Source organism: Lepidochelys kempii, chromosome 1 (assembly GCF_965140285.1).
Source record: "Lepidochelys kempii isolate rLepKem1 chromosome 1, rLepKem1.hap1, whole genome shotgun sequence".
NCBI lineage: Eukaryota > Metazoa > Chordata > Testudines > Cheloniidae > Lepidochelys > Lepidochelys kempii.
In genome coordinates this window covers 347384223-347403062 of record NC_136380.1, presented here as the reverse complement: position 1 = coordinate 347403062, position 18840 = coordinate 347384223, and the positions used below count along the sequence as shown (strand labels likewise).

The 18840-nt window shown below is 42.3% G+C and overlaps 1 protein-coding gene and 1 long non-coding RNA gene across 8 annotated transcripts in view; one reads left to right on the top strand and one right to left on the bottom strand.

Annotated features, from left to right (window-relative positions):
- Positions 1–18840, bottom strand: part of TASOR2 (transcription activation suppressor family member 2) — a 98237-nt gene that overhangs the window by 17969 nt on the left and 61428 nt on the right. For 5 of the 7 annotated variants that reach the window (XM_073328882.2, XM_073328884.2, XM_073328880.2 and 2 more), the window contains exons 14-18: positions 17015–17803; positions 15753–15989; positions 13012–13924; positions 10078–10612; positions 1039–5298 (exon numbers count right to left, since the gene is read on the bottom strand). In XM_073328882.2, coding sequence (XP_073184983.2) covers positions 1039–5298; positions 10078–10612; positions 13012–13924; positions 15753–15989; positions 17015–17803 — 6734 coding nt within the window. The remainder of the gene's footprint in view (positions 1–1038; positions 5299–10077; positions 10613–13011; positions 13925–15752; positions 15990–17014; positions 17804–18840) is intronic. The other 2 variants (XM_073328885.2, XM_073328886.2) reach the window with 2 other exon arrangements.
- LOC140905474 (uncharacterized) overlaps positions 1–18840 on the top strand; it is a 54320-nt gene that overhangs the window by 5347 nt on the left and 30133 nt on the right. The window contains exon 2 of the long non-coding RNA XR_012156861.1: positions 16713–16924. This is a non-coding gene — a long non-coding RNA (uncharacterized LOC140905474). The remainder of the gene's footprint in view (positions 1–16712; positions 16925–18840) is intronic.

The following is an 18840-nucleotide window of genomic DNA, read 5'->3' as shown; positions in this document are numbered from 1 at the left end:
TAGCATGCAGATGTTCAAAACACTCGGGACTCTCGGCTAAACTCGGCTGTCACAATCAGGCACGGTGAGAGAGGCCGGTTTCCCAGGTTAAACAGGAATCAAACCATGTACTGTAAGGTTTTTTTAAAAAGCACCATCATCAATGTCTTGAAGTGTGATCAAAAGCAAACAGAAGACACCAGTACAGTCTATGGAACACTGGTACAAGGTGCTCTCGATGGCTAACTGCCCCAAATAGTTGGCAACCATAATTTACACCACCTGAAATGTGTGTGGGGTCTCCAAGAGTGGCCCCATTTGGATGAACTACGTCACCGGAGCAAGTAGGCAAGACCTAAATCAGAAACAGTCATAGTTGTGCCAAATGCAAATGAAAAAAGGCATTTCAAGCCAGAGAAGCCACCTGGGACTCCGGGACAATCCAGGAGCCAGGACTATTCCTAAACTGTGCAAAACCATGACAAAGGCTGCCTCACATTCTTCCCAGTATAAACATTTTTAAAAAATTATGAAGCATACACAAACTGCGGCCATGATACAGGCCTGGCAAATGCAAATCGTAGTCATCTGGCACGTGGTTTTGTGTGGTTTGCCAATTTTCTTTGCTATTATGAGCAGAAAAAAATCTGAGGTGCTGGATTAGCCTTTAATGCCTGCAGTCCACCTCTTTTCTTTGCTCACCAGTGAAAATTAATCAGTGATCGCTAATCCTAGTTCCCTCTGTTTATGCATCACTAAACTACCACACACTTTGGCATAATTTGGTTTGAATTATGGCTCCAGAGAGCCAAGGTGAAGTAGCAGAGGGTGTTACTGATCAGGACTGAAATCCCCTAGGACCAACACAGCAGGAAGATACTGCCGGTCAGCATTAAGAAGCATTGGCCAAATCGTGTGAGGAAGCCTGCATAGAGACACCCCCCCCCCCCCAGTGCCATACCTGACTCAAGCCACTGGTACCAGTTCAACCTTATAAGCAGCACTAAGTTCACTCACAATTTTAAACAAACTAGGAAGATTTAGAAATTGCCACATTACCTTCATTCTCACAAAGAAAGGGTCATCTTCTGTTTCAACTAGGTAGAACATACACGCATTTTTGCAAGCCTCTTTAACAACACTTTTCAGTCTGTAGTGCAGAGTGTTGCATAAGTCACTAATCATGTTCTCATAGGAGGCTGTTCTTTTGGGGAAATGTGTGCATTTTTTCCTTTTGCCTGCACACTCTTCTGAGGTAGTGCTCTGACCTCTTCCTTTGTTACCCGCATGTATATTGTTCAAGATCACCCTGTTGAACTCAGCATATTCATTTAGAATGACCGAAATATCCCCCCGGGATTCTTTTAGTTTATCATCGTATTTTAACTTGCTGAGATGTAAAGGAATACCATAGTCACGGCCCTGGCTTTTGACTTTTGCCGCATTTCTTTCACTGCTAAATTTATCCTGCCATGGGACAAAGAGAGGTGGTTCAGCAAAATCTGTGTATATATCGTTTCTTGGGTGCCAACTTGAACTACGCTGCCTTGTATCTGAACGCACAACCGTTACCAGAAGGGGGCTCCTACTCCTGCATGGTGAATTTAGACTAGGGGCTTCAGGAGCCTCTCTCAGGGGCAAAGTCTCAGCCATTACCTGGGCAGAAATCTCTTTTGGAAAGATACAATTGGAGGTAGAAAGTCGTGATTTCTGGCTCTTTATTACTTGTTTTAGCTTATAACTGAAACGCAGACATTCCATATCTAAAGTGTTCTGGGTAAGATCATCAATAACCTTCCAGGTCCTAGTCAATGAGCTTATTAAGTCAGATCGTTCCACAAAATGGTCATGTCTCTTTGAAGGCTGTACAGGTCTAGTTTTGTCTTTGTGTTTTTTGGTAACAATAAAGTTTGTATAATCCCTCACGGTGCCCTGATCATCTTTAATATTGACAAAAGGGGGCACATACCTAGCATCTTCCCTAAACCCAACGGGCCAGCCTGACTCAACCACTGAAAATCTTTTGCCTGCTTCCAAGGAGTCCCAGTCATCCCTCTTCCAATTTTCATTCGCTGACCTTATACATGAACAATCATAATTAGTCCTTGTAACGGTTGTTGCGCGGATAGTATCAACGGGGCTTGTGCCACAAGAACCCCTAAATTTAGCTGTGGGGTGTACAGTACCTCCAAAGTCCTCCTGGTCAGAGTCTCCAGAAAAAGACTCATACGATAAACTTTCAAAGGTCAAATGCACACCTCTACCTTTGTTAGGGAATTTTGCACCTTGGTTGGCCAAATGTTTCTCCAAAATATCCTCAGTATCACTAACTTCTAGAGTCTCTCTAGAGTCTGTGTGTGCATATAATGTTGTAGGCATTTGAACAGAGGAAACAGGGATTTCTTCCCTAGTGTCATCTAAGTTGGTTTGATGTAAATCAGCAAACATATTAGATTCTTCCATCATACAATCACTCTGCAGTTCTGTTATTTCACAAACAGAGCTCTGGTCACATGCTTCTGCGAACTGTTCCTCCTCCTCTTCTAAAATAGATGGAGTGCTCGCAGCACGGCTAGTCCTTCCTAGATCAAATTCCTCATGTGATGTGGGTTCTTCTTTGTCATCATTCTCTAGTAAGTCTGCTACTTTGCGGACAGGGATTTTATGGTCTAAAAACATGTCTTTTTTTGCCCATTCTGTGTAACAGGAACCTGAGAAAGCTTCTTCTGCTGTAGAAGACATCTCCATCACATCTATTTGATCAGTGTGGTCAGAATTCATACTTTTGGAAAATACTGGATTCTTCTCACTTTGCTTTAATAAATTAGTGTGCACATCTGTCTCTCGGCTGATGGGGATACTATGCTGCTGAAAAGCAACACCAGTCAACAATTCTGGGTTAGTACAAGTGGGCTTGTCAGCTGGAGAAATCTCTTCCTCACTCCTCAGTAAGTCTGCTATTTTAACTACAGGCGTTTCATGTTCTAGAAATTTGTCTTTCTTTGGTCGTTCAGTATAACAAGAACTTGAGGAGTCATCCCCAGCAGACAAGGGTGTTAGACTCTCAGAGATGGAGCATATTTTCGTAACATCTATTTGATCAGTGTGGTCAGAATTCATATTTTTGCAAAGCACTGGATCATGCTCACTTGGCTCTAATATACTTTTGTGCAGTTCAGTCTCTCTACTAATAGGGCTGCTATGCTGCTGAAAAGGAGTGCCAATCATCAATTCTGGGTCAGTGCGAGTGGACTTGTCAGTTGGACTTGTCTCTTCTTCACTCAAAATAAGACTGTGCGTATACTGATGGTTTACAAAATTAATTTGTTTCAAGTCCAAATGTTCTTTAGCAAAAGATTTTTCGTTATCCACTGATAAGATACAAGCCGATTCTACCAATTTGCAAAGAGAGGTCTCATGTTCTCCATGTGTAATAACCATAGTTACCTGGTTTAATTCATCATTACATGGTGACTTTTTAGTAACAGAACAGACTTCAGTATTCTTAAATTTGTCACAGCTTTTCTTGGCTTCAGAGTCAGCTTCCAAGTGTGTATTTTCAAAGACTAAGCATGGGCTTTCACTTGCTTCTGAAGATTTGTTCAGCAGTTCTGTTGTGTCAGTAGAAGGGCTCTTTTGCTCTCCTTGAGTTGCTGTATTGCTTTGTACTTGATTGGATTCTTTAATACTCAGAGAAGTGTAATCGGCAGAACCAGTTCCGCTGTCTTCCTGAGAAATGCAGCTGTCCTCTACTGAATCACTTTGTGCTGATGACTTGATTTCTTCAGCTGGTTGGACAGTGATTTCTTGGTTCTCAGGAAGTGCATCTGCAGATTGTGTTATTTCATCAGAAGGTACGTCCTGGACAGGACTTGCACCAGGTGATAATGTTAGAGTTAATACACTATCAAAGGGTTCTTCCAAGTCAACTGGACTGATTGCTTTGCTCTCTTCAGGTATGCAAATTTCTTTAGGAAGTACTACATTGATTGGATCCTGGTCCATATCTTCATGTTCCATATCTGCATCATTAATTTCTTCAGCTGGTTTGACAGTGACCTCTTGGTTCTCTGGAAGTGCATCTTCAGATTGTGTTATTTCATCAGAAGGTACGTCCTGGACAGGACTTGCACCAGGTGATAATGTTAGAGTTAATTCACTATCAAAGGGTTCTTCCAAGTCAACTGGACTGATTGCTTTGCTCTCTTCAGGTATGCAAATTTCTTTAGGAAGTACTACATTGATTGGATCCTGGTCCATATCTTCATGTTCCATATCTGCATCATTAATTTCTTCAGCTGGTTTGACAGTGACCTCTTGGTTCTCAGGAAGTGCATCTTCAGATTGTGTTATTTCATCAGAAGGTACGTCCTGGACAGGACTTGCACCAGGTGATAATGTTAGAGTTAATTCACTATCAAAGGGTTCTTCCAAGTCAACTGGACTGATTGCTTTGCTCTCTTCAGGTATGCAAATTTCTTTAGGAAGTACTACATTGATTGGATCCTGGTCCATATCTTCATGTTCCATATCTGCATCATTAATTTCTTCAGCTGGTTTGACAGTGACCTCTTGGTTCTCTGGAAGTGCATCTTCAGATTGTGTTATTTCATCAGAAGGTACGTCCTGGACAGGACTTGCACCAGGTGATAATGTTAGAGTTAATTCACTATCAAAGGGTTCTTCCAAGTCAACTGGACTGATCGCTTTGCTCTCTTCAGGTATGCAAATTTCTTTAGGAAGTACTACATTGATTGGATCCTGGTCCATATCTTCATGTTCCAGATCAGCATCATTACTTTCAGAAAGTGCTAAATCAATTGGTTCTACATTTATACTTTCATAGTCAAAATCTTCCTCCTCCTCCTCTTCTCCCTGGTTTTCTAATAGATCATACGATTCTCTCCCTTTTCCACATGGGCTATCATGTTTTGTGCTCTTCATATTCACTTCTAACTCTATTGCTTCACAGAGACGTAGTGATCCATCACCACCAGCCTGGCAATTGTCATTGTCCTCTGCAGAGAGAGTGATGTTGTCCAGTGTCTGTCTTTCCTCAGAAATGACAGTATCATCACTAATAATCGCTGGCTGTTTATTTTCCTGCTTCTCTGGAAATTCAGTCTGCGAAAATGCAGAGTCACTCTGTGAAACTTTACTTAAATCAAGGGCTTGATGTGCTTCATCTGAGTCATCAGTGGAAAATTCTTCAGGTCTTATGCTTATATTGCTGGGTTTACCAGAAGGGCTGCAGGTAGAGTTACTGATAGAAATTACAGGGTCCAGCAATTCCTCTCTTTCATTCTTCTCTTCATCAACCTGAAATTTCAAAGTTTGAAATTTAACTACCGAGAAAGACAAATGTAGGAAGAGAAAGATCTCTGCAACTGGAGAATGTATCTTTTTAACTCCTCAAGCTTTCATAAGACAATCTTTTTTAAAAAACCCTAGAGAAATTAATTTCAATTCACATCCCAAATATTTTACTGCCAAATTCTGTACTCAAAATGGACAAGTGAGCCCATTCATGTCCCCTATCCTTCCAATTCCTCCTCAAGATCTTCTTCTTCTGTGATACTTATAGGGTATTGGCAGCTAACAACAGCTAGGGAGATGGCAAGTAGGAATTCCTGATTTGCTATTTTGTTTATTTGTATCTTAATATTTATTTTTTTAAACTGCCTTGAAATCATCTCATAGTGCACAGAGCTAATCAAAAAAAAGAAAAGGAGTACTTGTGGCACCTTAGAGACTAACCAATTTATCTGAAGCAAATACTCACCAACAACCACATACCACACAACAGAACCACTAACCCAGGAACCTATCCTTGCAACAAAGCCCGTTGCCAACTGTGCCCACATATCTATTCAGGGGACACCATCACAGGGCCTAATAACATCAGCCACACTATCAGAGGCTCGTGTACCTGCACATCCACCAATGTGATCTATGCCATCATGTGCCAGCAATGCCCCTCTGCCATTTACATTGGTCAAACTGGACAGTCTCTACGTAAAAGAATAAATGGACACAAATCAGATGTCAAGAATTATAACATTCATAAACCAGTCGGAGAACACTTCAATCTCTCTGGTCATGCAATCACAGACATGAAGGTCGCTATCTTACAACAAAAAAACTTCAAATCCAGACTCCAGAGAGAAACTGCTGAATTGGAATTCATTTGCAAATTGGATACTATTAATTTAGGCTTAAATAGAGACTGGGAGTGGCTAAGTCATTATGCAAGGTAGCCTATTTCCCCTTGTTTTTTCCTCCCCCCCCCCCCCCCATCCAGACGTTCTGGTTAAACTTGGATTTAAACTTGGAGAGTGGTCAGTTTGGATGAGCTACTGCCAGCAGGAGAGTGAGTTTGTGTGTGTGTGTGTTTCGGAGTGGGGGGTGGGGGTGAGAAAGCCTGGATTTGTGCTGGAAATGGCCCACCTTGATTACCATGCACATTGTAGGGAGAGTGGTCACTTTGGATGAGCTATTACCAGCAGGAGAGTGAGTTTGTGTGTGTATGGGGGTGAGAGAACCTGGATTTGTGCAGGAAATGGCCCACCTTGATTACCATGCACATTGTAAAGAGAGTGGTCACTTTGGATGGGCTATTACCAGCAGGAGAGTGAGTTTGTGTGTGTGTGGGGGGGGTGGGCGGAGGGTGAGAAAACCTGGATTTGTGCTGGAAATGGCCCAACTTGATGATCACTTTAGATAAGCTATTACCAGCAGGAGAGTGAGTTTGTGTGTGTGGGGGGGGGGTGAGAAAACCTGGATTTGTGCTGGAAATGGCCCACCTTGATTATCATGCACATTGTAGGGAGAGTGGTCATTTTGGATAAGCTATTACCAGCAGGAGAGTGAGTTTGTGTGTGGGGGGGGGGTGGGCGGAGGGTGAGAAAACCTGGATTTGTGCTGGAAATGGCCCAACTTGATGATCACTTTAGATAAGCTATTACCAGCAGGACAGTGGGGTGGGAGGAGGTATTGTTTCATGGTCTCTGTGTGTATATAATGTCTTCTGCAGTTTCCACGGTATGCATCCGATGAAGTGAGCTGTAGCTCACGAAAGCTCATGCTCAAATAAATTGGTTCGTCTCTAAGGTGCCACAAGTACTCCTTTTCTTTTTGCCAATACAGACTAACACGGCTGCTACTCTGAAACAGAGCTAATCAGACCTCACGCTTTCCAACTTTACTCTCGCTTATTGCGTCTTGTCTTGAATTAGATTGTAAGTTCTTTGGAGCCTGGAACTGCCTCTTACATTTGTACAACACCTAACATAATGGTTTCCCAATGATCCCAATTATGGCCGCTGGGTGCTACTGTAGTACAAGAAATAGTGAAATCAACAGACACTGTTCACACTAATCTGAGGGCTGAATTTGGCGGTAAAAGCTGACTTTTGTCCACATGGGGCTTGTTCACCTGGTGGGCTAGTGGGCTCTCCAGGGGAGTGATTTCTAAAGCACACTAATGTGTGTACATTAATTGGTCTGGGTAGACCCTGCTGGTGCACTTTAATGCAGTACTGTTTCAAACAGCACTATGTTAAAGCACACCAGCAGGGTCTACATGGACCAGTCAATATGCAACATGTTCGTGCTTTAGAAATCACTCCCCTGGAGAGCCTATTACCTTACCATGTAAACAAGCCCAAGTGGACAAAAGTAGTATTATGTAGACTCAGCAGGGTATGTATGGACCAATTACTGTGCAAGACGTTCGTGAGCTGTAGAAATCACACCCCCATAGAACACATTATCCCACCATGTAGACAAGCCCTTGGGTTCCTCCCAAAGTACTTCTAAATTTACAGTACAATACTAAACGTATGTTAAAAACCTTTGGCACATCCTTTAAAATGCAAAACGGGATCCCACTCTATAGTCTTGCAATTTGTTCAAGATGCTCCAGGAGACCCAGTCTAGGGGCTGAGTGCTCTATCCCAAAGCCGAAAAGGCTATCAAAAGGTGGCCCAGAAACGGGTTGGGAACAGGGCCCAGAGGGTGGGCTGAAGAGAAGCCCTGGAAGGCATAAGAATCCTTTGGTTTGTTTGGACCTTTGTAGTTTGGACTTTTGCTACCACAGAACAGGTTATGTTTATTAGTGACTTGCCCAGAGGGCTAAGCCACATCTCCAGCACAGACTGGTGTCTGGAAGGCCGAGGATACCAACCCTGGGGAAGGAAACTGAGGCTGGGAGTGCCATGCTCGGCCAGTAGGGGACATTATAGGGCAGCCATACCCCATGACACACACCCTATAGAGAAAAAAAACCCCAAACATAACAAGCTATCCCAACCTCAACAGTTAAACCACCCTCCCCACCCCCACTCCCCAGCCCAAAATACCCCTGCAAACAGACAGCCTTTGTGGTGGGCCATAAAGGCCAACAAATTCTGGCTATTTTGGACTGAGGGTGAGTGAATTCCAAACACAAAGGACCTTCATGAATGGAGAATGTCTGGCCAGAGTACTTATAAACAGAAGGGGACTCCATTTCAAACCCCTTGGCTGAGCAGAATGTGGCTGCATCCCATGGGGAGATAGGGTGCCTCTCAAGTAGGAAAGTCTCAAGCCACTCACCATTTTGTTTCAGCAACGAATGAATGAATGACTGAAACGCTGGTCAGCTTAAAAGAGGCACTGTAAAGCTTTTTATTTTATTTTTTTTTAAAAGGATGATTTATGATCCTGAAATCAGCATCTATAGACTTAAAAGGGTACAAAAACATCACCAACACCCCTTCTGCCAATCAGTTCCTTCCTCATTTGTCAGCCAGAGCATGAGTTCATCAGGGTCCACAGTGCTTCGTGTGCAATAACAACTTTATTAGGGTCTTAGCAATGAAAATAGGGGCGAACACGCTCCCAGCCTCTGCCTAGGTGTCTGTGATGTCAGGAGACGCTCTAAGAGACACTGAAGCCTGAACGTGGGACTCAACTGTCTGTCAGGTGCTAAGTCCAGCGGATTCCACTTAATCGAATCCTGGCATTAGCAACTTCTGCTTAATGGCAACATATTGCTGGGAACCATGCCCATCCCATGAACATCAATGATAAGGGAGTTTGGATATTGGCAAATATTGGATATTGGATATTTTTTTTTAAAAAAAAAAGGAGCTTAAGAATGGCCCCACTGCAGGCAGGCTTGTGCAGCTGCAGCCAGGGAAGGAAGTTCTGGAACGTGCCTGCCCTGGTCGCCCCTCCCCCCCAAGCAAACCTGCCTGCAGCTGCTGCTTAGCCTGTCACAGCACTTCCTTGTGGGCTGCAACCCGGCAAACCTGCTGGCACGCAGGGACCACACTGGAGGTAAGGGGCCCTGGGCAGGGCTGCAGGCTGGGAGGGGAAACAGTGGGCAGGGCAGTAGTAAGGGGAAGAGTGGAGGGTGCAGCCTGGATACCAGAGTATCTCTCCTTGCACTCTCCAGGCTGCATCCTGCTGGGGGGACTGCACGAAGCGCTGGGAAGGGCTGGGCCCTGAATGCTGAAGAATACAGGATAGGTAGGGTACAGGCTCCTATCACCCCTGCTCTCCGAGGAAAGCCCCAGCATCCAGCCTGCAGCTCCCCTCCTTGCTGCTGCCCTGCCTGTAAGCAGGTTTGCAGGGCTGCAGCCAGGGAAGGCACATCCCTATGCTTCCTTCCCTGCCTGCTGCTGTACAAACCTGCCTGCCACTTATTAGCAACTGCTGGACAATGGCAACTTTTTGCTGGCAACTGAGGGGTTACTAATCAGTGGCATCTACCCTATGATTAGCTCCCACCTGCAGGGCATGGTCAGAGCCTTCAGGACTCCTCACATTCCTCCCCATTCTGTTACCTTCTTCTCCATCAAGAGAGTCACTGTTGTGGCAACATTCCCCTAACAGGGATGGATACAGCTCCTTCCAGCTCCCATGCACACTGGTAGTTATGAACCCAGCAGAAGGAGCAAGTGTCACTGGAGTGGGAAACAAGGCCCTCTTGTGCCCCCTTTTTACATTACTTAGTATGGGTCTTTGAGGCAGGTGTTTGTTACAAATACTCCCTATGTCTTCCCTGTGTTGTATTTCTTACATAACTATAGCAACTGAAATCCACGATCTTACCTTATTGAATGCATGGACAATATCTACGCATCCATCAATAATCACCTCTTGTGGTCCATCTTTCAAAGGTGGGCTGCTAGGATCACTGCAGTCATTGTTTGAAAAGGTCTTTATACAACTCGTGGATGATGGTTCATCACAAGAAAGCAATTGCTCAGAGGAATAGGATACTGTGCTATGGACAGTGCTGGAAACTTGATTGACCTCAGACTGAGAATCTGCAGGACATTTTTCCAAGCCGAAAGCTCCTTCACAGTCATCACTTAATTCCAGAGTAGTGCTGGAAGTCTGATTGGCCTCAGATTGAGAGTCTGCAGGGCACTTTTCTAGATTAAAAGCGCCTTCACAGTCATCACTTAATTCAAAAGCATCCAGACTACTGTTTATGGATACATATTTTTCAGGGTTACTGTGTTCTACCACCTTCCTTGTACTGCTTAGGAATTTGTTTGGTTTGCTATAAAACAGAGCTACCCACATGTGAAGTATAAGCTTCATTTCTTCCACATCATCGGGCATACCAGGGTCCCAGGGCCTGGAGGGAAAAACAAATAAACTTAATTTCTCTAGCTAGTTGTGCAAAACTAATTCACATCAGCTTAATGGATTCAGAAGTCTCAAATGCAGGGAGCTCTTAGCAGAGGTCTAAATTATAAACTAGGCGGTTGTTTGTTTTTGTTTTTCCTTGTCTGAAAAAGGGTGAAATTTGTAGCCATAAATCAGTGGCTACAGTTTTGGATTTGCAATTCACTGGATGGGGACACCAGCCAGGAGCAGGGGGGAATCTGCCCAGAGTCTGGTTGGCTGCCGTGCTCCCTGTGGGGAGCCCGGGTGGCAGCCCGGGCCAGGAGCCTGGGTAGCAGCCTGGCTTGGAGCGGAGACCTACCAGCAGCCCCCCCTCGGGGAACTGGCTTTCTTGTCAATTTCACAGCCCCATCAGAGCCATGAAATTTACAAGATAGCCAGCAGCCAGTGTAAGGAATGCAGTGTCTACAGGACACTGCCTCGCCCTAAGTACACTGACATAAGCCCAAAGCCTCTCGTAGAGGTGGAGTTATTATTAGGGCTGTCAAGCAATTAAAAAACTTAATCATGATTAATCGCACTGTTCAACAATAATAGAATACCATTTATTTAAATATTTTGGATGTTTTCTACATTTTCAAATATATTGTTTTCAATTATAACACAGAATACAAAGTGTACAGTGCTCACTTTATTTTTTATTACCAATATTTGTGCTGTAAAAAACAAAAGAAATAGTATTTTTCAATTCACCTCATACAAGTACTGTAGTGCAATCTCTTTATCATGGAAGTTGAACTTACAAATGTAGAATTATGTACACAAAAAACTGCATTCAAAAATAAAACAAAATGTAAAACTTTAGAGCCTACAAGTCCACTCAGTCCTACTTCTTGTTCAGCCAGTCATTCACACAAACAAATTTGTTTACATTTGCAGGAGATAATACTGCCCGCTTCTTGTTTACACTGTCACCTGAAAGTGAGAACAGGTGTTCTCATGGCACTGTTGTAGCCGGCGTTGCAAGATATTTACATGCCAGATGCACTAAAGATGTCCCTTCATCTTCAACTACCTTTCCAGAGGACACGCTTCCAGGCTGATGAGGGGTTCTGCTCAATAACGGTCCAAAGCAGTGCAGACAAATGCATGTTCATTTTCATCATCTGAGTCAGATGCCACCAGCAGAAGGTTGATTTTCTTTTTTGATGGTTCAGGTTCTGTAGTTTCTGCATCCAAGTGTTGCTCTTTTAAGACTTCTGAAAGCATGCCCCACACCTTGTCCCTCTCAGATTTTGGAAGGCACGTCATATTCTTAAACCTTGGGTTCAGTGCTGTAGCTCTCTTTTGAAATCTCACATTGGTACCTTCTTTGCGTTTTGTGAAATCTGCAGTGAAAGTGTTCTTAAAATGAACAACATGTGCTGGGTCATCATCCAAGGCAGAAATACATGTCAGAAAGCGCGTAAAACAGAGCAGGAGACATACTATTCTCCCACAAGGAGTTCTGTCAAAATTTAATTAACACATTTTTTTAACGAGCGTCGTCAGCATGGAAGCATGTCCCCTGGAATGGTAGCCGAAGCATGAAGGGGCATACGAATGTTTAGCATATCTGGCACCTAAATACTTTGCAATGCCAGCTACAAAAGTGCCATGCGAACACCTGTTCTCACTTTCAGGTAACATCGTAAATAAGAAGCGGGCAGCATTATATCCCAAAAATGTGAACAAACTTGTTTGTCTTAGCGATTGGCTGAACAAGAAGTAGGACTGAGTGGACTTGTAGGCTCTAAAGTTTTACATTGTTTTGTTTTTGAGTGCAGTTATGTAGCAAAAAAAAAAATCTACATTTGTAAGTTGCACTTTCTCGATAAAGAGATTGCATTATGGTACGTGTATGAGATGAACTGAAAATACTATTTCTTTTGTTTATCATTTTTACAGTGCAAATATTCATAATAAAAATAATAATATAAAGTGAGCACTGTACAATTTGTATTCTGTGTTGTAATTTAAATCAATATATTTGAAAATATAGAAAAACACCCAAAACCAGTTAATAAATTTCAATTGATATTCTATTGTTTAACAGTGCAATTAAAACTGCGATTAATTGCGATTAATTTTTTAAATCGCGATTAATATTATTGAGTTAATCGCGTGAGTTAACTGCAATTAATCGACAGCCCTAGTTATTATATTGGTGTAGTAGGGCCCTTACATTGGCAGGAGCAAGGCTGTAGCGTAGACACTGACATAGTTAGGTCGACATAAGCTGCCTTTTGTCAACCTACCTCTGTAGCGTAGACCAGGCCAAAGAAACCCCTTTTCAACAGTGCTCCAGAAGTACTGTAGAGAAGATAGGGCAAGAAATATCTATAATTTACCCACCACTGAGCCACTTACCCATGCAGAGCACGAATTACAGTTTTCTCTAAAGAATTGTTGGTGTATTTGCTATCTAAATTGAAGAGGTATTCAGCTTCCCATTGACATGTCACCTTAACAGATCCATCACAGCTCTTCACTGTGTGAGACTTGGAGAAGTCTTCCTTCAACCTGGAAGAAAGGGCACCTCTTCTGCGTTTTACCACCAAGTCGTCAAATGGCTTCTGCGCATGAGTATTGTTCTGCTGATGCCGGAAAGGCAGAACTTTCCCAACTAGAGGACCCGATTTAGCACTTTTAGCTCCATTTCTGAAGGCAGCAGGGCCCTGTGCTCCTTTTGGGAGGGCGTTTTTTTTAGAATGTTCTGATATCTGTGAGGCATAAGAGTGCTCAGAGGCAATAGAAGAATGCTTGTTCACATCTGAAGTATCTAGCACCTCCTTGGAAAGCAATGGCCGGGCTTTGGCAGAGTTAGGGCTTGTGCAGTTCTTCTTGCTGGAAATTACAGGGCTTTTATCTCTTGGGATAGCAGCTAAGTCTTTTCTTAAATCAGATTTTGCAGGAGAAGAAAGTTTCTGATTCTCTGTTTGGCTAGAAGAGGATCCTCCCTTTAGATGTTTATCCACCCTGTGGTATTCATGATCTGAAGCAATTCGCGAAGGCTTCCTTTTCCGAAGAGAGCGTCGCTCTTTTGACAGGTCATAAGGAGAGGCAGCTCTACTATCTTTATGATCAAGTGGAGGAATGCAAGAGCTCAGAGCTAGATCAGCCAACAAATTCAACCCATGTGATTCACAGTTACTTCCTTTCAGAGTCAGGTTGACATCTTGAGCAGTAACACTGTGTGTGTAAGTCTCATTTACGCCACTGACTGTCCCTTGACTTTCTGATGGAACTTCATTTGATGACAGTGACAAAGTCTCTTTCTTTACTGCATAAGAAAAACAAAATCAGATAATAAATACTGAACCACATATTTCTATCATGAGAAATACTTAAAGTAGAGTTCTGCTCTTAAAAGTGACGGTCCAAATGGCATCATGGCATTTATTACTTCTCAATTATTTCCACCTCAAATATACCCAGTTTGCAAGTAAAAAGATGGTAAATTTGCAAATTTAAAATAAAGTTCAAGAAATACAAAAGTTAATTTTGCTATTGTTGTTACAGTAGCATTTTAGGATTCGCTTTGTTGTGCAAGGAGCTGTACAGAGAGAGGCTGAGAGTTTACGGTGTAATAGAATCTTAACTTGAACACACTGCACATACTGAATATATTCAAGTATACATTTAAACAATACAGCCAGTAAGGAAAAATACTACATATATACAGTGTAACTGCTCTTTAACCTTACTTTTACATTTCCTCTCTTTTTTCATTTTAATTTGCAATCTTCATGTTGCATGAACAGTGGTTTGCTTTTAGTTCTCCACATAGTTTCTGAAGTCTTTAAAAAGAGGAAATGAACCCCACTGATGCATGCTTCCAAGTAGTGCATAATCAGTTCTTCCAAGTGCATAATACAGATACATGCATCTCAAAGACTGTGCACTTTATACAGATCCAGGCACGATTATGGTGCCTCCTGGAAGTCATCGAGTGACACAAAACTCCAGAGCGTCAGGAATATTTATTTATTTATCCAATGTTTAAAATGCACCCACCACCATGTCTCTGGGCATGTGCATATAAAAACAATACAAAAATTATATAACATTACATAAAGTAGACTCATAATAAAAAACAGTACAAAAATATCCCTTCCCACTCTTCATGCAAAGCCCTGAAAAGATACGCTCTGTATAGTGTCCTGAGGGCTAAACTCTGGCTCTGTAGCAAGGCATTTAAGTTGTGTTTTTCTTCTTCCTAAAAATTTTCCCTTTTTTGGCACATGCTGGGACTCTGCTCCCAGTTTCTTTCCCTAAAATATTATACATCTACGTACGTGTGTAACCAAACCAAAACAGGACGTGCCCTCTGAGGGCATAAACAAGACAATGGAGGGGCTTGGTGCTCAACTTTGAGATTCCACCTCACCTCGGCCACAGCCAGTGCACAGATGGGAGACGAGTGCTAATCTAACAAACGCTGAATGAAGTATACACCACAGACAGCACTGCTTATTTTTTATGGTCTGTAGTAAAAGAATAACGATTCATAATTTGAGTCCAGGGAGTGAGATTACTCTCCAAAACCTTCTCTCCAGTTGGCAAAGGGGCCAGAGAGAAAGAAAGACTGGAGACAGAGAGATCTAGAGAAGGATGTTGTAAAACATGCTGAGTTTAAAAAATGTAAGGGCTTTCCTGTTCCATCGTTTATTCTGGCACTTTAATACTAGTTCTCAGTTGTAGACAGAGAGTCTTTGCAAGCCAACATTTGCACATACTGTATAAACAGGCTTTCCACACTGCTTTTGAAACTCTCTCTAGTTTATTCTTTTGAGTTGTGGCAATTTCACTATTTTTAAAAGCACTGGATTTACAGTATAATAAGCTAAAAACCTGGTCAGATGCCAAATATAAATTGGGCTTATAAGACACGTTACACAATTTGCCTTAAAGCAGTTTAAAAGCATGAGCCATTCTCAGATGTGAAAAGAGCAGTTTGAATGATCAGAGAACTGCACATTTTCCAAGCTTACTATCTGAGTGATTAGGAAGTGTCTCAAAGAGGCTGGAACAATTTACAAATCAAATTGGATATTCATGATATCCCTAATATTTTAGATGAAAAGTTACACAAAGAACAACATTCTTACCAGGTTCCAATTGTTGTATGGCTTTAGGCTTACAGCTCCCTTTAGGTATGGTTTTTATGGTCTTACTTTTTGTTTGCTTTGCAACTTGCTCAGAAATCTGATCATTTTTTGCATCTGGTTGCTTAAGTTTCCTTGGTTTCTTGGCAGCCAAGCTAGTATCTTCAGGCGAAGACGTTCCTTTAGTTGTAGGCTCAGATTGTGTTCTGTGTACAAATTCTGCAGATAGTACCTCAGCACCTTGGATGAAAAAAGGTCTTTTTAAAGGGGGGTTAGTTAAAAAAAAAACTTTAAAAAGAAACACTAGTTTCAATAGACATAGGAATGTACGAGTTACTGCTGACAAGTAAGCACTGGTGACAACACAGTCCAGATGACAACTGGTTTAAAATATTTGATTTTAGAAAGAGGGGTATATGACTGAAAGTAACCAGCAAGTGCTTATTAAAATTTAAGCTTCAACACACAAGCTTATATTAGTGCACTATTTCTCAACACTTTCACTGTCCAAGAATCAACACTTGATCAGTGTGAACTCGTTTGACAAGTTACTGTACTCCTCTTGCTTGGCACATCTAGATGTAAAGCCTAGATGTATTTATTTAGCATTCCAAGTGGCTTCTGAGCCCTTGTCTCATATTGCTCAGAACTGTAGCCAGGAGCAGAAGCTTTTGGGTAATTTCCAAATGGAAGGCAGCGCAGTGCAGGATGGAGTTTGGCATGTTGGTTGAACAGGTGCAGCCATACTCATAGTTTCCAATCCACATGGAGGAGAAACCATTGTAGACTCCACAAATTCAGCCTAACCTGAACTAAAGACCAGCTCCTGATGTTGCAGCTACTGATACAAACACACACTTCTAAAATGTCTGGAACGACTGCTGTGTGTGGACATATACGACAACAGCTTTGCATGCCCAAGGCATTTTAGCTGCAAGCTTAACACCATGTTTTTTCACCTAGTGTCATCTGGGTCATAGTGAGGAGAGTCCCCTGTAAGGAAGCCAGAAGGAAAACCATGAAAGGAAGTCTTTCAATCAACTAGCAACAAGTGATGACTCCGCAACTGATCTACCTGCCCGAGATATTGGAAACCTGTTTATTATTATTGTTAACATTCTCACCCAAGGCAGGAATTGAGTGGTGTTCCTTAAGTATATCAACACACAAACAAGGTAAGACAATTGTGATCGAGTTTTAAACTTCAGACATGGATTATATATACGATGAGTTTTTTTGAGCGAGTTGGTTTATATGGTGCTTACCTCTTTTCCTTTTATGTGGAAACTGCAAATTTGCTAATTTAAGTGTGGGTTCATTAGAATTTGTTGTGAGTCCTTGTTTTTTGGGAAAAGGAAAAGAAACATTCATCCTTTTCTTTTTGGTCCCTTTTCTGTTGCTGTCCACCACAGAAAGAATTTTCAAAGGGGCCCATTTCTTCTTTGTGCTGCTCACAATGGCTCTGTTGGATTTCCTCTTATTCTGCTGCATCTTCAGATTACCTGCTGGGTTCATTTCCACCTTGGTATCTTCCTGGAACTGGTTCAATTCTGGAATATTCTTAGGTTTTTCAGTTTCAACTCTGATCTCTGCTGCTATGTCAGGAAGCACAGAGTCCGGTGGCAAAACGAAAGCCAAGTCAGCCTCACAGGTTCTGTAAGAAATGCCGCACAGGGACTGAGGATTGCCCGCCAAACAGTCTAAGGCCACGGACATTTCCAAAGAATAGCTGCCGGGGTCAGAAAGGTAAGACTGCAATTGGGAAAATGACTGTTTCGGGCATTTTTCAGAAGGACAAACACTTTCAGACTTATTTGGTGATGGATCACAAGAAAGGGGCAAATTGTCATTTGTGCCAGAAGCTGCAAGTGAATTTTTAGCAAGTTTTGCAAATTTCTGGAAGTACCGCTTCACCAAAATGCTGGAATGGAGTCCCGCCTCAGGTGGACATGCTGTCGCTTCCTGTATGGCATAGTGAAGGCCAGGCAAAACAGAGGTTACTTTTAAAGAGATCTCGTTGAGTTTGTTTTCACAGTTCAATTCCTGTTTTTTTACTGGGGGGGGAAAAAAATAGTACTTCAATAATATAACAATATGATCACGCAAACACACAAACATATCAAAGCTAAAGTAACGTTAAAGGTCTGAAAAACCCACAAAAAGTTATCCCAAAAACAGTCTCCTCACTTTCATGGATGCTTTTAACTCCTGCTAAAGATAAGGAGAGTTCCACATGGATAACAAACATAGACTAGACCCCTCAGAGTCAAGAAAGAAATTCTAAGCTAATTCTCTTTCATTAGCTTGCCCCGTTGTGCAAGTTATTACAGAGGCTTTAGAGAAAAGTGTAACATTACATATCGTACACAGATCAAGTTCAGCTATCTGAATTTCCAAGGAAATCTGAAATGCTGGGATAAACAGTTTTGAATAAATGAATTTTTGGTTCCATACCAATTTAAAATTTGAGATACCTCAAAATTCAGGTAACTGGGGTTGGCGTGTGCTGTTTATCTCCCTGTTTAGATGCTACCTTCAATCGTATTTGCATCTTTACTATGCCGACCGCTGGAGAAAGTAATTGGCTTGGAAACTACAGTTCTACTAAACAAAAGACGTATAGTACGTTGTGCAGAATAGGGAAAAGAGGGTATAAACAGGAGGTGCTAAGGTAATACAAATAAATAATGCCAGAATGCTACTCTCAGCTGGACACATTGCCTTTAATGGGGCCAGGATTTCACCCACTGGGAGTTTTACCATTGACTTCAATGCGGCCAGAATTTTACCACCCATTGTCTTCAACAGACTAGGGACCGAATGGCTAGGCAGCAGTTCTGCGGAAAAGGACCTAGGGGTGACAGTGGACGAGAAGCTGGATACGAGTCAGCAGTGTGCCCTTGTTGCCAAGAAGGCCAATGGCATTTTGGGATGTATAAGTAGGGGCATAGCGAGCAGATCGAGGGACGTGATCGTTCCCCTCTATTCGACATTGGTGAGGCCTCATCTGGAGTACTGTGTCCAGTTTTGGGCCCCACACTACAAGAAGGATGTGGATAAATTGGAGAGAGTCCAGCGAAGGGCAACAAAA